Consider the following 27,634-nt stretch of genomic DNA (forward strand, 5'->3'; position numbering starts at 1 on the left):
ACTTTTTTTTGACAGCACTATACAATGTATATACTAATACACCGCAACCGCATGCACTGTACATTATAATATACCGCTAATACGGTTATTATAAAAGTTACAAAAAAAAATGCCTCTTTTAAAATACGAACAAAGACCGTTGCTACGGCCGTTACACCAAACCACTCCCTGACACTCCGCACGTCATATCCCTCTCATCTCCAGGAGGGTATTCTCGTAATTCTCTGCAACTGTACTCCTCGGGATTCTCGTTGCCTTCCTCTCCTTTTTCTCTCTCCTCAAACCAGTACAAGCTTCTGTTCTTCCTCTTTAAAGCTGTCAGCTTTTTCTTTTTATCTTCCTCTCCCTCGCTTTGTTTTCACCCTTCGCTCCTCTCTCTCTCTCTCGTTCGCTCATCAAACCCTAATCTCTCCAATCTCTTCTTCCACGCCCTTCTCTTCGTTCTCTTTTTACCCTCCGATGTCTTGGCTTTGGCCTCCATCCTCTCCGATCGATTTCGCCTATATCGGGCTCCGTCGAAGCCTCTGATGCGGGATCGAACGGGCTCTCTTTCTGCCGAGAGAGCCGTTCCCTCGACGTAGCGGTGAAAGATTTCGCCTTCTCGATCTCGGATTCTTAATCTCCCTGCTTTCCTACGGAACAATCTCAAAATATTGTTCTTTTTTTGAGTGATTTCTCCAATTAAAGCGGGGTAAATTAGGGTTTTTAGCGCCTGCTTCGTCCCCTGAGCGGGAATCTTAGTGGTCTTTTAGTGAGTGCTTCTTCCTTTGAATCTTTGGCTAAAATCTTTGTAGAAAGCACGATCTTTGACCATTAGGAGCGTGATTTGTACATTATTAAGATATTTTTCTGTCTGGTTTTCTGTGAGTTGTTACTTTTGGATGGAATACGGGGAGTTCTGTTAGAAAAAGCGGCGTCCTTTCGTTTTCTTTTGAGTTTTTAAGGAAGCTTCTTGAAGCCTTAAAGCCCAACAACCTACCACCTGGAATAGGTTCTTCTTCCGTGAGAATCTTTTGGTCAAGTTATTCTTATCCTTAATTACATCACCAGAAAAATTTAGCACTGAGGTATAAAGAAAAGAAGGAAAAGAGAAAGGGAAAGAGGTTTAGGAAGAGAGAAGTACGTGTTTTCCTGGATTCCTCTCTTTGGCCTTTTGCTTTGGGGTCATTTTTGAATCTGTAGTGGGAGAGATGGCTGCAGCAGTGGCGATGCGCAGCGGTGGAGGTGGTTGTTTGGAGAAGCATCAGATGGACATGGGGAAGTATGTCAGGTACACGCCGGAGCAGGTGGAGGCACTTGAGCGCGTGTATGCTGAATGCCCGAAGCCAAGCTCGATGCGACGGCAGCAACTGATTCGAGAGTGCCCTATCCTGTCTAACATTGAACCCAAGCAGATAAAAGTGTGGTTCCAAAACCGCAGGTATGACATTGTTTGTCAGACGGTTACGAAAGTGATATTATTTAGTCATTCATTTTGATGAATTTACCGCAAGGTTGAGAATATATACATATATATATATATATATATATATATATATATATATATATATATATATATATATATATATATTCTTTTATTTGCCTCTTTGCTCTTCATGTCATAATGGTAGGTCAGCACTAGATTAACTAAGCCAGGACTTTTTGGTTCATCATCCTGTAAATTGTTAATTATTCCAAACGAGGACAACTGAAATTTTGGTGTCACACTTATTGTGCAGCAGATAGATTGGAGAAAACCAACCTTGCCATATATAATTGATTATAGCCAGAAAAGTAATAGATTCAACCCGATATTTCTCTTGATTAAATTTAGGAACCAGTGCGAACTGCACTGTCAGTTCTCTGTCTATGTTGCACTGAATGGTGATAGCTTTCTAGGAAGTGGCCTAACACTGCTCTATTACAATTTTGCTTACTTCCCCAAAAAGCTAAGATATTCGCATGTGAAGATGAGCACCTCCTGTTTGATTCCAGGTGCCGTGACAAGCAGAGGAAAGAAGCTTCTCGGCTTCAGGCTGTCAATAGAAAATTAACAGCCATGAACAAGCTTTTAATGGAAGAAAATGAGCGCTTGCAGAAGCAGGTCTCCCAGTTAGCTCATGAGAATGCATTCATGAAGCAACAACTACAAAAGGTCAGTTTTCACTATTAACCGGTAGATCCCTGATATTTGTGATCAATTCTGGATTAGTCTGATTGTACTGCTAGCAGCAGAGTTGCATTTCTATGGTTAATCTGTATCCATAATTCCATATTAGAATGCTGTATGTGCTTTTTTTTAAAAATTAAAATGCCTACTTATCAATCTTGATAACATAACAAGAGTAGGTTTACTGACATTGTTTGCCAGTGATGCAAGCCTCTTACTTTTACTATGTTTTTTTTTAAAATCTGTTGCAATTTTATGCAGACTTCACTAGCCATAGATACAAGTTGTGAATCGGTCGTAACTACTCCACAAAATCCTCTAAGGGATACAAGTAATCCTGCTGGGTAGAATCCTTTCTTCCTTTTTTTTTTTTGACTGAATGCTGGGTACATACAAATTAAATGTACAACTTTGCTGTTCTTCTAATGGCCTTTCTTTTCCTTTAGACTTTTGTCCATTGCAGAGGAGACCTTGGCAGAGTTCCTTTCAAAGGCTACAGGGACGGCTGTCGAATGGGTCCAGATGCCTGGGATGAAGGTACTTTTATGAAAAGTCAGATAACAAATTCTTTCACAATTTTGCATGATACACGGGGGCTGTAATTCTTTGGGGAATCTCGGCTGTGCTTAATCTATACTAATTGTTTGCCTCTTTCCTGATCAGCCTGGTCCGGATTCAGTTGGGATTGTTGCTATTTCACATGGTTGCAGTGGGGTGGCTGCACGAGCCTGTGGTCTAGTGAATTTAGAACCAACAAAGGTAAGTCCATATTTAGCTATATTGGAAACCAAAATTCTTGTTGGTTCTTTTAAATTTAGCCTTTGAGAAATTGATAATGGTTAAAAGTAGATGCCATTTTGATGGACTGGATGAAAATGGCCGGCCAGATGCAACATCTGTCACTTCATTTTAACCCAGATTCTTGTGCATTTGCCTTCTCCATTCTTCTACTGTCTCCGTCTTTATTGTCATTCTGAGACAAACGGCTGAGCCTCTAGTTCTTTTGATGTTGATAATAAGTAGTGGCAATGCTGTGGTGAGCATCTAATTAAATTGGGCATTCAAGATGTTGAAAAGAAAACAAAGTCGCACAGCCTTTCTGTTAGCTTATTTATGACATAAAGGTTATATGAATGCAGATTGTGGAGGTCCTGAAAGATCGCCCTTCTTGGTTCCATGAATGTAGGAGTCTTGAAGTGTTCACAATGTTCCCAGCTGGAAATGGAGGTACAATTGAGCTTGTGTACATGCAGGTTAGGAGCAAGATATCTCACTCTTTCTATTCATCATTTGGATCTTGGTTGGATTGTCGAACTTTTTGCCTTATAGTTTTGTCATTCTTTTCGCATGATTTGAACTTTCTGTCAATCTAAATCAGATGTATGCTCCAACTACATTAGCTCCTGGACGTGACTTTTGGACTCTTAGATACACAACAGGCCTAGAAGATGGGAGTCTTGTGGTATGGTTCAAGCATGTCAATAAGCTTGATGCTGTATTTATTTAATAAGCACTTGAGAGCTGTTCTTGCTAATAATGTTGTTATCTCAAGGTCTGTGAAAAATCCTTGAGCGGTTCAGGTGGTGGCCCTAATCCGGCTACCGTGCACCAATTTATTAGGGCTGAGATGCTTCCTAGTGGTTATTTAATTCGGCCATGTGAGGGTGGGGGCTCAATTGTCCACATTGTTGACCACTTGGATTTTGAGGTGCATTCTTAAATCCTAATATGTAGCTTTTGGCCATGTCCATATTATTGAAAGGTTTTTATTTTGTTCTCTTTGAAACTCCAAAATTATGTTCCTTTTGCTTCAGGCATGGAGTGTACCTGAAGTACTACGACCACTTTATGAATCATCCATGGTAGTGGCTCAAAAAATGACGACTGCGGTATGTAATCAATTTGTAAATTACAATAGTGTTTATTTATCTTAATTTATTTTCCAATTAGTAAATTGAAAATCTGATGTCTACTAATGCCCTGTTTGTTTTCTGGTTAGGGGAAAAACCTACAATAGATAATCTAATTTCTTATGTTTAAAATTGAACCTCTAATCTAGTTTGGGGTAATTTGATGTTAGTTTGTAAACTAGAATAATGATGCAATAATTATGTTTCATGTGACATAAATTTGAGATAAAAGTAGAATAAGAAGTAAAAATTAACTCAAATACCTTTAATTTGACAGAAATTTAAATTTAAATGTTATCGTTTCTTCTAGGTAAGAAATAGTTACTTGTAGGTATGCAATCATGGATCTAAAATTTGTCGATCCGACTAGATCGGCCGTAACTAATCTTGATCCGGACCGAAACTAGTTGGTTGATTGGTTTTAGTCTGGGATTGGCTGTATCAGTCGGTTTCGACTGTATCGGCAGAAAACAATAATATCGGTTGAAATTGCTTTTGTTTTTAAAAAAATCATGTTGAATCTAAAATGTATCTAACCTAGAAGATATTAGTAATTTATGTCATCAACTATCTTCTTTTTAAAATTTAAAATTTTAACTTCTATCTCTCACATGCACACTCCTCTTACTCACACTTCACCGAGCACATTTGACGGTCTATTTGGTGAGCTCCGCCAGCTAGTCCGCACCTTGGTAAATTTGAATGAGTTTTTTTTTCTCATTTCTCATTTCCCTCTTTCTCTTCATGTTGCTCTTCAGTAGTAATCTAATTAAATTCATGTTGCTCTTCAGTATAAAAATTTATCTAATTAAATTCAAAATTTATTATAGTTTTAAGTGAGTTTTTTCTTTAATTTTTAGGCTTCATATATGACTAATTTTTATTTTCTCAAATTTCTGTTATTTTTTATAAATTTTTTAAAAAAATTCTGCATTTGAAATAATATTTAGAATTTTATGTAATTAAAAAGTGTCAAATCCGATACGAGCGGCCGATACATATCGTTTTTTCTAGCAACCAATTCCGATCCCGATATCGAGTTTCAGAAACTTGTATGCAATACATACTTAAGTAAGAAATGAGATATGTTAGGTTGTAGTAGGGAGGAGATGAGATTTTTGAAAATAATTTAGTCAAATCAAGGGTAAAATTATAATTGGACTTATGTGTGGAATAATTTGAATAGTGTTTAATCTATAGTATGTATAATTTGATGTTTGGTTACAAATTTAGAATAGTGTTCCTTAATCTAGATAGGAATAAAAAGATAACGTAGAACCAAATGAGAGCTCAGATAGATTCACCGCCTAATCATCTTGACAAACTTGAACTTCTCTTTGGTTGCTAAAATAAGTATATTGGCTGAGGTTATTTTCAGATCACCCAAGAATTATACCACTATGCCACATTCAAAGAAGTCCTTATTAACATTTGAAATGTCATATCATTCTTTAGTGATGTTGGCATGTCGTAGATCCTGAATCAAGTTAGCTAATATGAATGGTATCAATGTATTCTGACAGATGTTTAGATAACTTATTAAAATTGTTATCCTTAAAGGCACTGCGTCATATCAGACAAATAGCACAGGAAACAAGTGGTGAAGAGGTGTATACCTTGGGTAAGCAGCCTGCTGTTTTGCGAACTTTTAGCCGAAGATTGAGCAGGTGAGTTCTACTGATAAGTTGTATTTTACAGAATTTACTCTCGTGATTTTGCTTATGCTTATATTTGATTAATTAATATGCATGCGAGGCTGTACCATTAAATCATTAATACCATAATCTTTTGTGAGATGAATATTTTCTAAGTTTTTCCCCTATTCCTTGCCAGAGGGTTTAATGATGCTATCAATGGATTTAATGACGACGGCTGGTCGCTTATGGGTAGTGATGGTGTGGAAGACATAATAATTGCAGCGAATCCAACTAAGAAGTTCAGGGCTGATGCCAATTCTGCCAGTACCTTCTCAGTGGCTGGCGGTATTATCTGTGCCAAGGCATCCATGCTTCTCCAGGTGAGCTTGAACATATACTGCAAGTCATCCTAGGTTTAATTTCTCTTTCAATATCTCCTATTCTTTAGTTTGTAGTTATTCTTAATTACTTTTCTATTGCTGAAGTTGGCAACCTTTTCTTGTTCTGTATCTTTTTTTCCCGCTTGAACCGCAAGTTACAAGTTCCTTTTCTTCCCTGGTTACCTGTTTTAATTGAAGATGAAACTAGAACTTGGTTTCCAAAGCGAAGCCTGTACTTCCAGAATTATAGCTAATTGTTTGGAGTCTTATTTTGGTTTACGGTCATTGTAGAGTGTTCCACCAGCATTATTAGTCCAGTTCCTTCGTGAGCACCGTTCTGAATGGGCTGATTACAACATCGATGCATATTCTGCTGCTTCACTAAAGGCTGGCTCATGTTCCTCTCCTGGATTGCGACCTGCCAGATTTTCCGGGAGCCAAGTTATCATGCCACTCGCTCACACTGTGGAAAACGAGGAGGTATACTTGATTTTGAGAGTATATTTCCTTTTGCTTGTGGTCTTGCTGCTAGTAATGATGAAGCTCATCATAGTTTGCAACGAAAAGATAACCAGTTTTCTTTGGGAAAATGTTCCAAGAATTCTCGAAAACATATATATAAAAGACTTCTTTCTGAAATAAAAACTTATTATATAATATTGGAAGTGTCTTATTGGTAGAAGCAGATGAAGTTACCACATAGTTTCTTTTGCTCTGATGATTATTAATTCATGCATATTAAGATTTTTAGTGTATAGATTATTAGCTTCTCACTTGAGATGATGGAGTTACTCTTCTGTTTTCTGTTGCGCTATTCTTTTAGGAGATTTGCTTGTATTTGCAGAGCCATATGATTTGTAACTCTGATTTTTTTGCACTTTGACCTATTTATATTTTGATTTTTTTGCTTCTCATTTTCCTAAATCTTAAAATATCATGCAGTTTCTTGAAGTAGTTCGCCTCGAAGGCCAGGCTCTTACTCAAGGTGAAGCCATTTTATCAAGAGACGTTCATCTGCTTCAGGTAATAAATGGTTGTTGTCCAATCAACTAAACTATTTCACCTTTCTGTGTCTTAATGGGCATTTCTTTCTGATTTCTGAGGAGGGTAGCATTTTTCTATGCATATAAATATTAATACAATTAAATGAATACAAACATATGATGCAATACCACTGGATAGTGAGTAGTGATATGCTGCACGTGATTCTTAAGTTCACCTTGTAAAAAAGGTCTATTTGTAGCATTCATGTGAATAATAATCTGTTCTTTTTTAACATTGATAATTGTGGAGAGCTGGAGATCTCTGTTTTCATTCAAGCTAATCTAGTTGAGCTTTTAGAGAAAGCTAAAACTAGGGGTGTAACTTTTGCTGATGACATGAGCATTTTCTTTTACTTACACCAGGAAGTTTGAGGAAAACATTGAACAGGAGTGGGATAATGAAGGGAATGTATTTATTTTCTTTCAAATAATTTTTGTTCAGAATTTGACGACTTTCTTCTCTGTGCAAGTTTGAAACCATTTATCAATTATTATTCTAGTCAGAACATGCCTGAAGTTTCAAGTTTTGTTTCCAACTATATGAATCCTTTTCTTTGATGCCTGTGCTGTATTTTTAACTTTGATGATCAATGTGCACATTTTACTACTGATAACAAGTGTGACCTATCATCCAAAGATCAATTCTGTAGCATATCTTTTAGTTAGCATTTTTTAAAGATATTTATGTGATTATCAACCCTCCATAGATGGTAAAGTCTTCTAGTTGGACTAATTTATTTTCTTTTTGTTGATTCATGTTTTCAGCTCCGGAGTGGGATAGATGACAATGCTGTAGGATCCTGCTTTCAGCTTGTTTTTGCACCAATTGATGAACTCTTTCCAGATGATGCTCTGTTGCTACCTTCTGGATTCCGTGTAATACCCCTTGACGTAAAGACAGTGAGCACTCACTTTCAGACTTGTATTTGCTATTCCTCTCATTTATTGGATTTCAGTTCGTATTCTTGCTAAAACTCCATTTAGTAAACTGAGATAGTCCCATCATACTTCAGTAGCATTATTGGGAGCAAATGCAGCTTCCAATTTGCAAATTCTTTCCACACCCTTAAGATGATATTTAATATTACCATGTATGATGGGCTGTAAATAATGTTTTCATGCATGGAAGATAGTTTCTATAAGGTGTTGATTAAATTGATTCTTTTAAAACTAGCTTATCTGATAATTACTCTTGCTCAGACCATTTAGTTCTTCCAAGTCCATACACTTGCCAAATAGCTGAAATTTCTTGTCAATTTCCAGATACTAGGGCTGCGAGAATGGACGTCTCTAGATGCCTATATGCTTGGACATATAAACCGGCATTGCCAATTTGTTCATCAGTAATAACTAGAAACCTAACATTCGCAACAGATTGTCAAAGAGTGCATGATATTAGTTACTAAGCTGCACCGGCAAATAAGATTATAAGAGAATTTTACTTACAAATCATAAGAGTTGTCGCCGTGGGTGAGTTGAATACATTTCTTCTTCTAGTCAGTATATCATACCCCATGAACTAACATGAAGTTAATATAAAACAGAAAAACTTTCTAAGCAAGCAAAAGTGACAAATAATTGAATATCTGCAAAAGACTTGTAAGTAGAATATGATAATAAGTTAATAACACCCTCTGCCAAGTACTGAAATCCATTTTTTGCAGTCCTTGGACACATTTAGAGCATTGTATCATTTGTGTGCTTCACAGCATTCCATGAATGAAGCCTGCCCATTCATTGATTAAGAAATATTTTCATTCTGCATCGCCTTTTAATTTTTTCGCACTTTGATTTCCTTTTGTTGGGTCATATTTCTGCATCAATAGTCATATTGTACAATTTTGGTTGTTGCAGGATGCTTTAGTTTCCGGTCGTACATTGGATCTAGCATCTAGTCTTGACATAGGTTCTGTGAGAAATCACTCCAGCCGAGAGGCATCTCCAACTGTTCACAACTTGCGATCAGTGCTGACAATTGCCTTTCAGTTCCCCTATGAAGTTCACCTCCAAGATACTGTCGCTGCCATGGCCCGGCAATATGTTCGCAGCATTGTTTCTGCAGTACAGAGGGTCTCAATGGCCATTGCTCCATCTCGACCTGGACCAACTGTTGGACAGAAGCTACTTCCAGGCTCCCCTGAAGCTTCCACCCTTGCTCGTTGGATTTTCCACAGCTATAAGTAAGTTTAGGCAACTTTGCTTAATCAGATTGTAAATGACGAGACCTTAAGTCCGCATTTGATTCTAGGTTATCTTGTTCCCTGTTTTAGATTAAGGAATGCTACTTTAGATTTGTAACCAAACATCAAATTATCTATCTTCTAGATTAGAAACACTATTCAAATTATTCCACACAAGTTCAATTACAATTGTACCCTTGATTTGACTAAAATTATTTAAAAATTCTCTCTCCTCTCTCCTACCACCTACCTATTTCATTTTTTGCTCAAGTGTGCATTGCTTACTATAAGAAATGAGAAAACTTTAATTTCAATATATATATATATATCAAATTAAGGGGCACCTGAATCAATTTCTACTTATTTGTACTTTTATGTTAACTTTATGTTACTTGTAATTGTTATACTACTATTCTAGTCTACAACTAAATACCAAAATTACCCTACTCTAGATTAGAGGTACAATTGGAACAACTAATCTAGTTTTTCCCTTAACTGGTTGGAGATCTTTTGTATTATACTCCCGTATCCAAATAGAGCACCACTCTGGTTAAAGATAAGTATTTTGTTCAAAGTATAGATAGACATGACAAGTTCAAAAAGGAAAATTGGTCTACAAGAGTTATAAATAGATCAGCTACAGAAGATTTGTATACGCTGTAAGAGAAATTCTAAAACTTATGATTAATGCAATGTTTCTCTTTCTGATGTGCTATTAAACTCATGTCCAATATTTGCAGTTATCACCTGGGGCAAGATTTGCTGAGGAGTGAGAATGACTCTGCAGAGTCCTTGCTGAAAATGCTGTGGCATCATGAAGATGCTATTTTGTGCTGCTCATTTGAGGTATTTTCTAGATTTAAATTCCCAAGTGCAGTGAGTTCTTGAGTTGATTCTCCATTTCTCGTTTCTTACTCTGTTGAAGTTGGTTGCTAATGAATTGCTCTAATGCATAATTGAGGGTGTTTGAAGATGTTACATATAGCTATAATATGTTGGAGTTGATGTTGTCAGGAATGAGGAAACATGATAGAAAGAGGTTGGAGATCTGATAACCTTTAATACGTCATTATGTTTCATACCTCTCTCAAGATAAATTGGATATTTGAATAAATGGAGGGCAAACTTGATATGGCTGCTGCTTATGAATCAACTATAATGAATATTATAATGCACTAAATGCAGTATGAAAGAGATCACAAAGTAGAAGGAAAAAAGCATGGACATTTTTGACACTAGGTATTGCCATTTTGTAGGTGCTAGGCTACTGTATATTCATATGTTTTGTTAGCTAGGGACTAGTATCTACACAAGAAGTGATTTTTATGCCATTTTTTTTAGTAATAGCAGCTTTAATATTGTCTGGATGCCTGGGAAATGGAACATTAGGTCTTGGGAAGTTTCTGCTCCAGATGAGCTTCCATATTATTTTTACTGCATAGCTGTTGACAAGAATTAACAATATGCCTAAGAGGATCAGATGAGTTTTTCTATTTGGCAATGATGAATAGTATGACCGGGCCCCCTTTCAACTGAAAGTTTGGATATGTTGAGCACCTTAAGGGTGGGTAGAGGTTCCTACCTAGTTGCTATAATTTGTGTGCTCATCATGATCCGTCAACTTAATGAATAATATTATTTTCAGATTCAGATTCTCACTTGCCTTGCCAATTTACAGCATAATCATTAATTTGATAAATGATCCTTTTGTTGAACAGAACCCTTGGCACATTCTTCTAAAAGTTCTTTCACTCGTCTGTCAGTAATTCCTTCAATGGTTTTGATATTCTTATCTTAGATCCTTCATTCTTCCAGGTGCAGCCAGTTTTTACCTTTGCCAATCAGGCAGGTCTTGACATGTTAGAAACATCACTGGTGGCCTTACAGGATATTTCACTGGATAAAATCTTTGATGAAACTGGGCGACAAGCACTATGCTCTGAGTTTGCAAAATTGATGGAACAGGTAATTCTTCTTTCATGTCCATCAAGAAGCTTGTAATTGCTATCTGCTTATTAAAGGTTTTACAAGAAGACCCACTGGGGGTCATTTTTAATTGTTTACCAGCTTTACTAGCTTCTATTAATTTCTTTTTTTTAATTGTCAATTATATATCAGGCTATCAGCTATATATATATATATCAATTTTGCATGATAAATCTCATTGTCTTTGCATACAATCTTGTTTGTAGTCAAGACTATAATGATATTGACTTGAAACTGTCGGTGCCTGTGATTCATGTGATTCAATCATGCAGTTTAAAACCTATTTTGTCATGGAGTTGCAAGTCGCCGTCTCCTTACGTAATTAGGCTTGCTGACCAGTTATACATTAAAAAGATCAACTACCACGTATTCACCTACCAGAATTTGTTAATTCTCAGTCGACAAGTTATCCAGTTCATCTTTAAAGCTACTCTGTGAAATTTCCCATGCATCTGTTAAATTATTTCATCTATCATACTTACAAGTAGGATTTTTTTTTGTTGCACCTAGAGTTTTGGGACAATAAAAGAAATCCATGACCGAAAACTCATCCGGTTCCTTTCTCTCCTTCTGTCTCAGGGCTATGTGTACCTTCAAGCTGGCGTTTGCTTGTCAGGGATGGGCCGCAGTGTTGCCTACGAGAAGGCAATCACATGGAAAGTCCTCAGTGAAGACAACTCCTTCCACTGTCTAGCCTTCTGTTTCATAAACTGGTCCTTTGTATAAGTTTATATATTGTCTCTCTCTGATTTAGGGTAAAGCTAGAAGTTCCATTTTTGTATGTTCGAAAGGGCGCCAGATGCCTGCCTTCATTTGTCCATTAACCATGTCCCTATATCCTTACAGAGGTAAATTGTAAGAGATTTCGATCAATGGCATTTTGTAATGACTCTTGGAAATCCCACATCAGTTCATAAATGTTATTTTGGAGTTTCTCCTGCATCACCCTGTAAACTTCAAAGCTATGTTATAACTATTTCGTGCTTTCTCCTATCAATGCTAGAACAGATTAGTATTAAAAAAAAGACTAGTTTACAGCATTAGTTTTAGACGTTACTGAGATATTCACATTTTAATTGTCATGACGACAAAAATACCACCTCGTTTGTTAATAATTAATCCAACAGCAAACGACGTCGACGTATGAGTTCGACGTGCCGTGTCCAAAAGCAACACATATAATTTAGCTATGGCATTACACTCAGTTTGTTGTTTACCTACAAACTATATTCGATCCTTTCCTTTCGTTGTATAATCTAAGGTCGTTGTATAATCTAAGAGTCCGTGAGCTGTTTATAAGCTAGACAAAGACACCGACCAGTCCATAAGGGGGTCGTTGTATAATCTAACTCTCTCGAGGCAAGGCGAGCACACTGTGACTCGTTTGTTTGTAGGAAAAGTTGATTTAGTTATTCAATCTATAAAGTTACCTGAAGGATTTCTCTTTGTCTGGCCTAAGATTAGCCTACGACTTATGCCTTAAAAAAAAGAAAAAAAAGAAAATCAAATGACAATGGGTCAAGTCTATTTGCATATCATATGTACTTATGAGAATGAGAATTTTAAGTACTGATAGAGGGAAATGATTTCTTAAAGTACAACACTGATGAAACTATTCTAGAAAATACTACAATAAGGAAATTGTTATCTAAGATATAGATTCTTAATAATAAATTAGTTTCCCTTGTCAGAGAAATTGTTATCTCATTATCACTAGTGTTTCTCTATAAAACGTTCTCTCCGAAACCAATTTATACTAATGCACAATTGTTTTCTATATAAAACTCTTTTGAGGGAAAACTATTTATAAACTATTATATAAACAATTGAAATTGAAATTTGGAGTAGCTATCATCTTTTCTTGCAATTTTGAGCATAGTTTGCTATAGAAAATATCAATGCTAATTCAACCCATAGATTTTTTTTCATACGTTCATAATAACATACTTTATGACCAAAACAAAAAACTCAATGCAAAGTTACAAGAATATAAAATTTTCTTTATATTTTAGCTCATATATACATATATATATATTCATATGAGGTCCGATTAAACTCCTTCAGAATCATTACGTTAATTTCTCTTTCATCTTTAAGATGTTATATTATACATCCAAAATAAACTTTTAGTTACTAGTTATTTCCTTCTAAATACAATATTTCAATATTTTAGTATTTTGTTAAGCAAATTATTTTAGTAAGTTAAAAAAGGCTTTAATTTTCATTGCTTTCAGAATAAATCACTTTTTCCAGAAGAAGTGCAAATTTATAAAAAGCCTTCCAGGAGAGCGTTTTATTAATTATTTTTTCTCACAGTTTCTCATTGTATTAAAAAATTAATTAATCTACTAAGAATTACTGTCTCAGACAACAAATTAATTTCTTGTTATAAGTAGTTTGAAAATAATTTGGACAATATTATACTTTGATAAATAATTATCGATGTAGCAGTACTTAATTAGGTCAATAACCCATAATGCTATATCTTCTTTTTTTATTCATGCCATACATTAATTATGCCTCCTAGGAAAATTAAGTTATAATTATACTATAATTCTCTACTACATAAAAAAAAAGAGAATTCTTCTTAATCATACTATATAAAACATGAGCTAACAGATCTAACTAAATTCAATTTGGAGGAGGATATATTTGAGTTTATCCTAGTTTGTGTGGCCAACTCTAGAAATTAATAGGAAGCACTACTCCCAATTAATCGGCCATGCATATATGTAGATATGTATAATATAATTGTGGCTCACTGTAATGAGTTTTTGATCAAACTAAACCCATCTCAAATATTTTTACACAAATAGACCGTTCCTCCGAAACTTAATATTAGCATTTATATTATATATATAAGTTAATGAAATAAAATTTAATTTTATCAACGATTTATATATATATATATCACTAAATTTATAGTTGTCACATAAAATATCGATCATATTAACATTTTATATATAACAAGAAGACGACGTAATTGTTAGCATTTTTTTCTTAGATAAAACACCGATAAATTTATCAATTTACCGTAGCTACAGTGAAATAGATTCAGTTTGGTATTAAATTTCTACCGTATATAAAGAAAACAGACGAACTTGTTAGCATTTTTTTTTAAAATAAAATATTAATAAATGCAGTGTTTTATTGTGGCTACAGTGAAATATAGACACATTTTGGTATCAAATTTAAGATAGATTTATTTCGGTAAAAACAAATGTTTTGGAAAAGCTCTAATTTGGTCAAAAACTCGGCTTTAATCCGGGCTCCACCTACCAATCTATAATTAATAGATAGCACTGTTTGGATCATTGTTAACACCTCAACTACCACAAAGTCCAATTTTTCCAATTCCAGTACCTGGATAACACGTAATCTGTGCATAAAATTATACGTGCTGTTCATTGGGAGTCGATAGATATCGTTTAGCTACGTGATAGAAACTCGTGATCACTACTCTTGTATCTCACCCAGCCGGCCAGCCCCCCTGTAGTTTGTGTACCTTTTGCCTGGCCGGATAATTCTAAGTTTTTCACCAAACTAGTTTCAATTCTATATTTTCTTCCTATAGAAATAGACTACTCCTTAAATTTATTACTAAATGTGGTCTAATTCACTGTAGCCCTAAAAAAATGTCGAACTTAATATTATCTTGTTAAGACCACTTCATTATCCATCCCTTTTTTCCGAATTAAATAGGTACCAAAATAATACTTACTCTCGCTTGCATGCAGAAGAATGAGAAATATGTAATTTGTGAAAAAAAAAAATACTATTTTAATGTAGAATCTCTTATCATATTTATAAAAGTGAACAACTAACTTTAGTTAAAAAAATTATCATCTTTAGTTATAAAATTATCAACTAACTGCCAATTTCTATAACTTCATCTAATGCTATAAACTCAAATTCCACGGTAGATCTTGTTCTACGTGTCTATTTAGAAGAACTCTAATGTATATATGCACCCCAAGTACAAAGATATGCCCGTGGATTTGATGACTTTTTAATCAAAAATTTAGTTCGGACGAATATCTTGCATAATGTAGTCTATAATTAGTAGTAGATCTTAGATATCATTACATATATTAAATTACATTTAATTCACAGATATTTTAATTAGGATATATATTCACATGTTTTCTTTTAAAGATGAAGATTCACGTCTATAAGTATTCTTACCAGATTGTTATTATCCCTATCAGATTTATTGAGCAATTTTTTAATATTATATAGTTGAGATATAACATATCATTTAGTTGTCTTAGTGACATTTTCACAGAGTACCACATCCGCCATTCTCAAATTATTTATCGAGCACAAATTTTTTTTTTTGAACTAGTGACTTCTATTTTATACATTTGTTTAGGGTTTTCCATGATTTTTAAATGTTAGAACTATATGCGATATATAATGTGTTGCCCAGCCTAGTAAATATGTAGTTTTGGCATTGGGAATCAACATGCTTTTATGCTTCCATTGGAGCCATCGTGACGGCTTAGTAAAATTTTTGTCGAAACCAAATTGCTCAGGGCATCCAAGAACATAAGCGATGCAATAGTAAAACTAAGTTTGAGGGACACTATGGTAATTAGGCAAAACTCGACCTTATATACTCATGGATAAACCTTGAGCTTATTCGATGTTGGATCGATAAGAATAATTAATGACATCTCTTTGATCATATATTTAACCTCCTATATATCTAGGAAATAAATTTATGAATCTTAGAAGCTAAGTTTTCTTTTGCCTATATAAGGGCTCGTATCCTCTACTTATAAATGTATCTAAAGTTTTAGTAAATAAAATAGAAGTGGAAACTTTACAAAAAAAAACTTATTTATTAAGTTTTTTTTTCTACACTCTCTTACTTCGAGGCTTACTTTATCTTGTCAAAAGAGTGGAGTGCTGTGCAAAATAATAAACCCATATAACAATTATAAGACGAACCACAACTATATATATATATATATATATATATATATATATATATATATATATATATAACCTTATTTATTTAAATATATGATTTCTAATTTTTGCTGCTTCCGTTTTGATGACTCTAGAAATAAAATTCTTTAACATACAAAGAAGATTAGATATGTAATAACCTAATCATCATGTTCTGTCATGGAACCTCCTAATGGCACAATGTGAATCCAAAAGTTTTTCCAAAAGATGTGCCAAACAATTCTTTCTTAACTGTTTTGTTTAATCCAGATTGGTTAAAATTAATCATCAAATGCCTGTTCATAATAAATTCTCCAATTTTTATGGTCAGAATCAACGACTTGAAATAATTTGTCATTATCTTAAGATTCTGCAAAATCTTTTACACAATTTATGCATAATCCTTGTCAATTGATTCTCCAAAATCTTCTCATTTTCGAGCTCGTAATAAGCGCAATGAAATGTACTTAATTAGCTTTATATTTTAAAATCTGATGATGAGTCTCATAAGATTTGAACGTTTGCTTTTGTACTATATCAATCAACTCACAAACTTCTTTAAAAGCTTACGCTAAGCTATTACAGTGATTAGATTCATGCACTATACCCTCCTATGCGATAGTAATACTAACACCTCCTCTTCCAACGTTACGCAGAAAATGCTAACGGCCAACTCCTCCCTTCTCTGGTACTGTCTCGTGATCCCACTCCCTCCTCCCTTGGGTAGCTACTACGATTAACCGTCCTACATATTATCCAAAATTTTCCGTGGGTTCCACTTCACGTGCCGATCACGTCCAGCGTGTGTCCGCACCCTCTCCCCGACTACACGTGCCGTACCCACTAAGTGCCACGTGTCACCCCGGCGGGTTTCCGGCCCCACGGCGTCGCGACGAACCCGTCCTCGCGTCAGCGAACGAATACCTCCTCCTCAACATCGGATTTACCGTTTTACCCCTCCCTCCAATTATCGCTCTCCTAGTTCGTCGTCATCCGCAGGCCATGGTGGACTCGTTCCTGCGGAATACTCTAGATAGAGTCGGGAAGTAAGAAGGCGATCGCGTCGCCACTCACCCGTTCTTTTATTCTCGTCACACGTTGGCCGGTTCTCTGTAGATAAGCCACTCCGCGGGGCAGCGGAAGAAAATCCTCGTGGGCGCCAACGAGGGCCATGCAGCGTGGTGCATGGACCCGGTGGTAATAACGTAGATGCATCTAACCACCGAGGGTAAAACGGAGAAAGAAAGACAAAAAGGAAAAGAAAATGAGCCTTATCCACATCGTTACCTCCTCCACATCATTTCTTTCTATAAATTAAAGCCTGAACCCAACCAACCCCTTATTCAGAGTGGAAGCGAAATAGCGAGGTTCCTCCCTATAATTTTCTTCTTATTTTTTTTTAAACCCTAAAAAAAAAATTCCTTATTCGTTTTCAGTCCAAAAGGAGAGAGAGCGAAAGGGACTGTGTTGGAAGAGCGAGAAGCGCGAGGGGCTTCATTGCGAAAGAGGATGGCAGGGAGAAATCGCCAAGCCACGACCCACGCATACCGGTTCTTCGCGCCGACTCCCGACTCGGCCGCCCCGGCCCACCCCGACTCGGACGAGTTCGACGAGTCGGATGTCTGGGGCTACCCAGTCGACCAGGTCCAGGCCGAGCCGCGGAAGCCGATCCCGAGCCGGTCCGGGAGGAAGAAGCCGGAGAAGGTGGATCGGGGCACCGCCCCGGCCTCGCTGCCGGTGAACGTACCGGACTGGTCCAAGATACTGCGGGGCGAGTACAGGGGCAATAGTGGGAGCAACAGCGCCTGGGAGGCGGAGGAGGAGGGCGGCGAGGGGACCGGCATGGTGATCCCACCGCACGAGTTGCTCTGGAAGAACCGGGCCGCCTCGTTCTCGGTTCACGAAGGGATCGGCCGGACTCTTAAAGGCCGGGACTTGAGCCGGGTCAGAAATGCCATTTGGGAAAAGACCGGGTTCCAAGATTAGTATCGACTACTAGAACGCTTACCATTAATTGTTGGTTATATTATATGAATCTTTCTTTCTTTCTTTCTTTCTTTCTTTCTTTCTTTCTTTCTTTCTTTTTTCCGGAAAGGAGATGAATATATTCTTATGTTTGTTATATGAGTTCATAAGTTTCTGCCATCTTCTCTCACTAAATAGAAATATTTAAGTGATTTCTTTTTCTAAATGAGCCGAATGAGTACGATATCTTATGCGGCGGATATTAAATAATAATTATTATCTTTCTATACTTTATAATTTTATTGATATTAAATTTATCATCCTCTCTTATATTACACTTTTACCCAGTTGCAGTGCTAATTAAATAGATTTCTAAGTTATCTTTTATCTCTTCCTTCCTAGCTAAGAGAGAAAAGAGTGCGTTAACTCCAATGTCTTGGAAGCTAGGAGAAAACTATGGGTTTCCATTTGCTCTTGCTGCTGGTTTTCTGGGAGTAGTAAAAGAGAGTTAAAGTTGAACAGAGAAAGGGGGGAGAGAGAGAGAGGGGTTTGGACTGAGAAAGGATAAATATATTTATATATTTACATAAGTATTGAACCAATGGCATTAGTTTACGTGAGCGATTAGGGAAACTTAATTTCCAAAACGAGGAAAGGTTTGATGGCTCGCTGCTAATTTTGATAGAATGGCCAACCTATTTTTGTACTAACCAATGAAACCGATGGAGAAAGCCATACGCTAAATAAAGAGCATATTATTTTTTCTTTTTTTCCTTAACAATGAGTGGATTCTTTGGCATTATTTGCTTTGGGTTAATGTACCTTCTCTAAAGTTAGAGAGGCTACCACGGTGACCTTTTTTTTAAAGAGGAATAAGATTAGTTACTAAACTATTTGGACAAATAGGTGTTCGTTTTAGAAGCAATTCACTCTTCTTATCGGTGTCTTTTTATTTTTTATTTTTTTCCATGGAGAAAATTATTATATGCTTGTGGCGACCGTTGCTATAGAACTATAGGAGGGTTTGGAACCAAACATGCTTTACCTTTTGTGTTGAAATAGGATTGCGTTTAGAGACTTGTGAGAGCTCTCAGCTTGTTTGCATCAATAACTTTAAGCATCGAATACTTTGTGGTAGAAAAATTAGGTAAGTAGCAAAGTTGGGGCTTTTAACATAGTGCAGGGTTACATCAATCTTTGCAAAGGAAAAGGAAAAAGAAGAAGCAAAGGTCTCAAAGTGGATCTTCCACTTGGGGTGATGTGGTGAAGCATAGCACCAACAAATTATTAAAGGACTTCCAAGTCATCAAATAGGTCTATATATATATATATATTTTTTTTTTTTCAATCTTTATTCCTCCCTATATCCTCCATTATTAGCAAGAGAATATACTGGCGTTTTATAGTGCTTATATATATATATATATTTTTTTTTTTTATTTACTCAATGCACTTATTATTGTTAAAAGTTATTGTAGTACCACATAAATCTTTCTTTTAAGATTTCCTTTGATACAAACTATAACCTATTTTCACATTGATATAATTAAATAGCTCTGGTGCTCGAAATAAAACACATACCGTCTTATCTTAAAAAGAAATTCTCTTATTTTTATTATTCTAAAGGTAGAATAAAATAGTTATTTGAGCGTCTAAAATTGATCGGTGAATCAAAATTATCGATAAATTTCTATTCTATCAATCGTTACATTAAGAAGACCAAATTTGAGAGAACCTTCTTTGATAAATTATTGGCAAATAGGTTAGAATTTTAACGTGAAAAATTGAGGAGGAGAAGTTGATATGGTTTATTCTCCCCTTTTAAGAGACAATAATAGAAGTAGTGGATAAGCATATGCTCACCTGCCTTATGTAAATTCTCAACAAAATCTTTAAAGCCTACCAAAGAATAAATTCCTACTAAACCATCTCTTTCTAGATTTTATGTCTCCATTTAGATCATTGGATACTATCATAGAGAGGAGAAGTATCCTCCTCTTCAATGCGTTGCCAAAACCAGTGCTATGTAAATATCCTTTATTTGCCATTTGCACTAGTGGGCCAATCAAAGAGGAGAGCATTCTCATTAAGAGATTATAGCAAATGCATTCACAAAGGCTATTAGTTTCGCTCACTATCTACTTACCTCTAATTATTCTCTCTTCATACATACAGAGTGTATTTAGTAGTTAGAAAGTAAAGTTTCAGTAAAGTGACTCCAGTTTTAGAAAGGAAGTCAAAATAGAAAAGTGAAACGATTTTAAATAGGTAAGAAAGTTATTCTTTTAATTTCTTTTCTATAACAATATTAAAAATAGAGAAGTTTCTAGAAATAATTATTTTTTTCTCACTTTTTAGCAATCAAATGTCTCGGTTAACCGGAAGGAACACACGTACAACAATGTTAATTTAAATTCAAGCTCGATAAAAGAACCCAAGCTTGAACTAAGCTCAATCCAATTCAATTTTTTCTTTTTCTTTTTCTGATGAACAGTCCAATTCAAATCGACTCAAAGGAGAGCCCAAAATTTATTTCAACTAAACTTGACTAGTACTAGCTAGTACTAGGCTGGACTGGGGTTCGAGTCCAAGAGCACGGTAACCTTTAATTGGGCCGGGCTGGGCCTCCCCCAGCTAGATTTCCTTGTCCCGCGGCGTATCATACCGCTTAACCCCCCCCTCACCATATAAAACTCGCCCTTAAGACCTCTCTCGTCTTCCCCGCCTCCCCAAACCCTAAACCTGACACTACAAGACCCTCACAGCCGCCGCCGAGGATGCCGCCCAAGTTCGACCCCTCCCAAGTCGTCGATGTCTACGTCCGCGTCACCGGCGGAGAGGTCGGCGCGGCGAGCTCCCTCGCCCCGAAGATTGGACCATTAGGTCTCTCCCCGAAGAAGATCGGAGAAGACATCGCCAAGGAGACGGCCAAGGACTGGAAGGGTCTCCGCGTCACCGTCAAGCTCACCGTCCAGAACCGTCAGGCCAAGGTCAGCGTCGTCCCCTCCGCCGCCGCCCTCGTCATTAAGGCCCTCAAGGAGCCCGAGCGCGACCGCAAGAAGACCAAGAACATCAAGCACAACGGGAACATCTCGCTTGACGATGTGATCGAGATCGCCCGAGTAATGCGGCCTAGGTCCATGGCGAAGGATCTCGCCGGGTCCGTGAAGGAGATCCTTGGGACGTGCGTCTCGGTTGGGTGCACTGTGGATGGGAAGGATCCTAAGGATTTGCAAACTGAGATCAGCAATGGCGAAGTCGATATCCCTTCTGCTTGATTAATCGCGGTTCGTTTGAAAGATTAGTTTTTTTACTGCTTCTCTTAGTTTTTGATGCGATTGAATTGTTGTCGGTTATCTTTTATTGTCACTTTTGGGAATTGTATGGATAATGTACTCTTTGGAAATTTTGTATGAGGTCTTAGTCTTAATCTGCAATGCTGCATTCTACATATGAGTGCTGTTCTATCCTCTATGTTAATCCTGCAATATGGAGTATGTGAGATATATTATTTTTCCTTCATTTTTCCCTTGTATTAGGTATTTACTCATTAATTTTGCGCCGTCATTGTTATGAATGTATTGTAGATGCAAATGAATTGTAAGTTACTTGATGAAGGATTATGATGTATGCGTAGAACTTTGTAATACATGTCATCATGTATGCAATTCTTAGTTAGTAGTTATATTGATAGTGGATTTACATGAAGGATATCAATGCTACAATGTATTTCATGTTGGTTGACATTGCATCAGAACAGATTGAGTGCCTTAGGTGGTATGCAAAATATCTTTTAAGTTTTGGTTCGGTCGTAATTTTTCTTGCTTAATAAGAGGTCACACTTGCAGATCTATATTTTAGATTTTTATGACAATCTAGGAGGTGGTTATTCGTGAAATTGTTTTGAAATGTCTGCTAGGAAAATGGGGATTTGGCATGCCACCGCTGTTGCTCTAGTCGTCTGAGACATTTTCGAAGTTCCAATTTCTTTCTCATCTGAAAATATTTAGTGATGATTAAAGTCTTTGGCCGGTGAGGTTGATTATTGTTTAAACATTGAGTAAGCTGTGCGCATAATTTTTCTTGCTGTATGGTCATGTCCATTCCTTGTTTAGTGTACAAATCTCTTTAGCAGTTAGTCGAAGCATTGTTTGCTAATCTAACTCCATATATCTGTTTCTTTAAATTCTTTCTGATCAAAGGGCTCATATTTTCTTAGTGCTCAAAGGCCATCTTCGCCTAAAGTTTCATATCAGTTGGGTTAATCTTGTGTGAGACTACTCTTTGCATTTGCTCCAAGAGTGTGTTTTGTATTACCTCCAATACTTTTCTTCATCAATGGGATGCCTTAAAGAAATGCTTGTTTGCTCTTCTTCTTCAGCATTGCATTTTGTGAAATTTTTAACTTAGCAGGAAGGATGTCATGGAGAAATAATATCCACATAGCCTTGAGAAAACCTTGAATCGTTTGCTGCAATCTTCTTCCCCTTGCGACAAACATTGATATGAGGGGATTTGGTGCATGAATTGAATTATAATTGAACATAATTTAGAGCTTTAGCAGTCACTTGTGAATGATAGTTGTTGTTGAATTTCATCCACCATAACATGGCCCATGATGCAATTTCCAAAAGTTATTCAATTGCCATAGTGCGAGACAGTGTAAAGAGCTATGAGAAATGATGCAGTATATCATCATCAGAGTCTAGTCTGGTTGCAAGTTTACAATAGTTGCTGCCTAATTAGAGATAGTAGGGTTCAATGATATTAAGCTAGGATTCAATAACTCACATATTGTTGGACATTGTACAAAAATCTTCTGATTGTATTACAATAACTCACGAATGCGTGAAAAATTCTAATCATCAACAATATTATAAAAACATTTTGGATTTACATATACATAAAAAGAGAGATTCCGGAAGTGAATTCTAGATTAATCTATGGGTTGCTGTCACCCAATAGGACTTTGCTGCAAGTCCTTGATGCCCTATCACTCTCATATCTCAAAGCCTCTCTTTTTGACTTAAAAAGCTTTCATGCTTTGCTCAAAGAGACAAAGCTTGAGGAAATTGAATGTTGGGGTCCCTACATTCATTTTACTTTCTAATTCCATCCGTTTCCTGAATATATATATATATTTTCTTCATAGCTTGCTAATTTTTCATAACTAGAATCGTTGAAGAATCTAGCATTTATAAACATCACTTTTAAGAAAAGAATAGTTAGAAAACTCAGTGGTCGAGTTGGGGATTTGATCCTCTCTTTTGATGTTAGGATTAATGTTTGGTAAATTTTTCATTGAAATGTTATATACATATGATTTGGATTTGTTGTGGCTGTCTTTTAAGAGAGTTGGCTCATGGAGGGCTAGCTCTTTGTCTGCCATATAATTAGCCTACAATATATATATATACTCTTCAAACCTAATCAACCATTAAAATACCATGAAATTAGTTTTAGAAAAAAAGAAATAAATACTTTTATTCTTGTTTGTATATATAGTATTCATGTCAATTATTAAGATGACTTATAGATGTCAAAAAGTAAAGCAAAGAGCATAGACTTTAAAGGTATGTCATATTTAACTTGCGCATGAATCTAGTGTAGATAATGTATGCACTCAATTTTCAAGAACCTAATATTATATCAAACTTTATTTATTTATTTATTTTGGGTGCAAATGCACCTAAATATCTGTTTGAGACATAAGAACAAGGAAAAGATCACACTCCACAATACTTGCACTAACAGGTAAGGCAGTAGAATATCCAAATTATTCCTACTTCTCTTATTCTATCGAGTCCTATTAGTAGCCATTGTGGCTTTCATTGATAGCCTGGAACAAGTTGAAGATTGTAGATGATTGCCTCCATTTCCTCTACTCCACACCACCGCCACCACCTTTCCCCTCTTTTCCTCTCGGACTTGACCATAAAGACAACTTTCTTTTTGTTGGCTTATAGATTATCCTTTGGGGACTCTTACTTTTAGGGTAAACTGGAAGGCACTAATGTCCTTCAAAAAGGCTCTTTATATGATCAATTGGTTTACCAATGGTATGGAATAAGAATCCTCATCTATGTTTCAAAAGAAAAATAAAAATAAAATAATGCTGCTAATATTTGAACTCAGAGAACACTCATATATTATAAGTCCTTTTATCTATCTGAGTACTATCACATTGGCGGATATCCATGAAGTTCTTCAATTACTTCCTATAATTAATTCTTTTTCTTACTATTTGCCATGATCCATCTGTGGTCCTTGCAAGCATTCCTTTTTTAACTTCTAAAGAATAAAGAAATTATCTCTTAGATCTTTGTTATCCTTATCCTAGCTTGCCTAACTTTGATGTTATCCGTCTTCTTGAATGTTCCCGATTACTTTTTAATTCTTTCTTAAATCTCTCTAGAGTAGTCTGAGTGGCGTTTGATTTGTTAAGGAGTTAAGTAAGACCACCCTACCCTTGGAGATGTGGACATCTGGATACCCCAACCCTAAGTTGAGTATTAAATCTTGTAACATACTTTAATCTATCACTATGGGATGCAAATTATGGTGATCTTTAACAATTCATGTACGGTTTGCTATTAGTTTGTTAGTCACTATCGGCTAAGTTTTATTATTTCTTGATGACTAAATGGTGCAGCATTTAGTTAATCATCCCCTTTCTTAGTTGACAATCTATGTTATTTTGCTTTTGATTATTTATGATCTTTTCTTTTTTTTCTCGTTGAGAAATACCAATCAAGAGATGTTCAAACTCGTTTTAAAAGATATGGAATAATCTATGAAATCGATTCATTTTAGCACTTAACTTTTCGACCAAAAATCGAAACTTGTAATTATACAATGCAAATTATAAAGCATTTTTTAAGTTAATCCTGAGGACTCGTATTATTATACAAGATCACATTAATAATAGCAAATTAATTTGTCTACAAGGTATGTTATTTTATTCTAATAGAGTCGCCTATTTCATAAACAATATATAGGACTTATCATTTGGTGGTAGCTCGCTTAGACTTGAGCTCTAAAAAAACAAACAAAATATTAGACGTCACCATGCACCACCGACCAAGGAAAGTGACTACTTACGTGGACATCCTTGTGGTCCCTAGAAACATGGGCCCACTTATCCACGTCGGACAACCGCCAAGTCATCTCCGGCCACTCACGCTTGTACAACGCGAGACTTAATCCTTCCACTCGTCCATTTGTCATCATACCTTGGGAATTATTGGTGTTATTTATTCACTTTTTTTTCTAGCTAAATTCTCATCTTTAGTCGACCTTAAACACCTTAGACTAGGAGGTGTATACGAGCTGAGTTTGAGTGAGCGGAACCTAGCTCGACTTGGCTTGAAGTTAATATAATTTTAGGTTGAACACAGCTTGAGCTCTAGACGAGTTTAATTATACAAGCTCGGCTCAGCTTATTGAAATATCAAACTAGCTCGAATTGGCTCGACCAATTAGATCTAAAAAACTAAATGACTCCACTAGGCTAATTCAGTAAAGCTAATTTAATACATTTAGAAGGAAATATAGTTATAAAGGAATATATTACACTTTTGTAAGAAGCTACGATTGGACCTAGGTTGGCTAGTTTAAAGTAAGCTATTTTCTAAGCTTGAGCGAATTGATTCTAGCTCGATTCAGCTTAATTAAATTTTTAAGTTACATTGCTAAAAAATGCTGGCGAGCAATGACAAAACACAAAAGAGACTGAGGAGTAGATTTAGAAGATAGTGGGAGGGAGAAGGTGAAGGCAACGATAGCAAGAAACTCCTCAACTTCGTCGGAGAAGGAAAATATCTTAGAGAGGAAGAGGAAGAGAGGAGAAAGGATAAGAAAACTCATCTCCCTCCAGCAACTACTTAGTTAGATGAGGAAGAGAGGAGAGAGGGGAGAGCGAGAGAGATCATCAATGTAAATTTACTTCTTATTTTATTAAAATATAATAATATATATCAATAACTATATGATATCGAGACATAATTTAGGGTTAAAAATGTAATTTAACCTATATTACACCGACCTTGGAAAAAATTGCCCGCTCACATGACAAAGACGTTTGCACAGTGAATTACTATTCAATCATAAACTAAGCACGTTGAATAAGAATAAAATGAGGATGGATATCCGACGCACTAGAATAGAGTTATTCTCCCCGCTACTTATCCGAGTTTGGTGCGACGTGGTTTAGGTAAGCACGTACAGTGGAGCCCATCCAATTAAATGGGAGTGATGCGATGATTCCTCTTTCAGCCTTGCATCTCTTACCTAATCCTTCTCCACCTTCACTCTTTGATTTTTTATTTTTCCTTCACAGATGATCACAATAACGATGAACATAACTTTTTATTCACGGGGTAATAGGAACATATTCCTACTATGTGAAACCTATTCTGATATACTCGAGATTGGAATAGTTATATCCGAATAAGTTGAGTCATATATATGGCTCGTATAATTATTGGAACTTACATGGATGAGTTTTCTCTTTTTTTTTTTTTAAAAGAAAATGAGGATGTATATTAACCTTTTGGAATCGAAAGCTAAAAAATTATAGAAGATCCAGAAGAAAAGTACAACCATAACACATGGTTCTACCCGGTTAAGAAGCCAAGCGATTAGTCTCTCTAAACACATGTATAACTTTATAATTTTGAAAATTACTAGTTAGGATTTTTTTTATATCTTCAATAAGGATCCGAACGGTCTAGGGAATCTTTGACTTGATTTTTATGCACCACCAACAAGAGTGCGCTAGATTTGACGATAATATTGAGAGTGTTTTTGTTATGGAAAAATGTGAGTGCCTCACAAACAGTCATTGTATTAGGAGCTAAAGTCAAAGAAAAAAAAATCGCATCTTAACCATGTATAAATAAGAACACAATTAAGCTATCGAACCACGAAGATCTCATCCTCGCCGATGGAGGATCCATCAGTGTTATTTTTGACCCATCCTGAGGGTGGTGGTTCTCACCAAATAAGGATTTCAAAGTTATTTGGCTTCGTGGTTTTGATAAATCCGTGTTGGAAATATTCATTACAAACATAAATAAATAGAGATGATCTCAATATACAGCAGCATCGATAGTGTTAAATAATAATTTTATTTTCTAAAATACATAAAGTCAAATGGCCTCTTAAAATTTTTAATCAAAGTGATAAAACTTCTGAAAAACACTTCACTGTTTAATTAAAAGCACTCAAATTTCCAAACCTATATACTTAAGAGTAATTTCAAATAGGAAATATTTTTTAGGACCAATTAATTTGGCCCATTTGATGGCTGTCAATTTCATAGCTGACTCAGAACGTGTTCATCTGAAGATATGACCCATAGAAACTTTTGAAAATTATCATGTTTTTGTTCTTATTAATAGTTGCAAAGATCACTGTACTTTGCTTTGACA

At 35.9% G+C, this 27,634-nt stretch overlaps 3 protein-coding genes across 5 annotated transcripts; all 3 read left to right on the forward strand.

Moving 5' to 3' along the window:
- Window positions 1-296: 296 nt before the first annotated feature.
- On the forward strand, window positions 297-12,227 carry LOC140784304 (homeobox-leucine zipper protein HOX9-like). Of its 3 annotated transcripts, none has more exons than XM_073131615.1 (18): window positions 297-1,420; window positions 1,975-2,134; window positions 2,411-2,493; window positions 2,596-2,686; window positions 2,813-2,908; window positions 3,289-3,402; window positions 3,528-3,611; window positions 3,702-3,857; window positions 3,964-4,038; window positions 5,620-5,726; window positions 5,893-6,076; window positions 6,368-6,556; window positions 7,019-7,099; window positions 7,885-8,019; window positions 8,974-9,299; window positions 10,040-10,145; window positions 11,115-11,264; window positions 11,865-12,227. In XM_073131615.1, exons 1-18 carry the CDS (start codon window positions 1,191-1,193, stop codon window positions 12,009-12,011), a joined length of 2,514 nt encoding a protein of 837 aa, XP_072987716.1. In that variant the 5' UTR covers window positions 297-1,190; the 3' UTR covers window positions 12,012-12,227. The 3 variants fall into 3 exon arrangements, with proteins under 3 accessions (XP_072987716.1, XP_072987717.1, XP_072987719.1); XM_073131616.1 differs by having other exon boundaries at window positions 7,885-8,010; XM_073131618.1 differs by having other exon boundaries at window positions 7,885-7,995.
- Window positions 12,228-17,583: 5,356 nt separating this feature from the next.
- Window positions 17,584-18,365, forward strand: LOC140784479 (protein S40-4-like). The gene has a single exon (XM_073131918.1). The coding sequence runs from the start codon at window positions 17,748-17,750 to the stop codon at window positions 18,222-18,224; it is 477 nt and encodes a 158-aa protein (XP_072988019.1). The 5' UTR covers window positions 17,584-17,747; the 3' UTR covers window positions 18,225-18,365.
- Window positions 18,366-20,913: 2,548 nt separating this feature from the next.
- On the forward strand, window positions 20,914-21,654 carry LOC140784412 (large ribosomal subunit protein uL11x). The gene has a single exon (XM_073131812.1). It carries the CDS (start codon window positions 20,981-20,983, stop codon window positions 21,479-21,481), a length of 501 nt encoding a protein of 166 aa, XP_072987913.1. The 5' UTR covers window positions 20,914-20,980; the 3' UTR covers window positions 21,482-21,654.
- Window positions 21,655-27,634: the final 5,980 nt, after the last annotated feature.

Source organism: Typha latifolia, chromosome 3 (genome assembly GCF_019914945.1).
Source record: "Typha latifolia isolate L0001 chromosome 3, TyphaL0001v2, whole genome shotgun sequence".
NCBI lineage: Eukaryota > Viridiplantae > Streptophyta > Magnoliopsida > Poales > Typhaceae > Typha > Typha latifolia.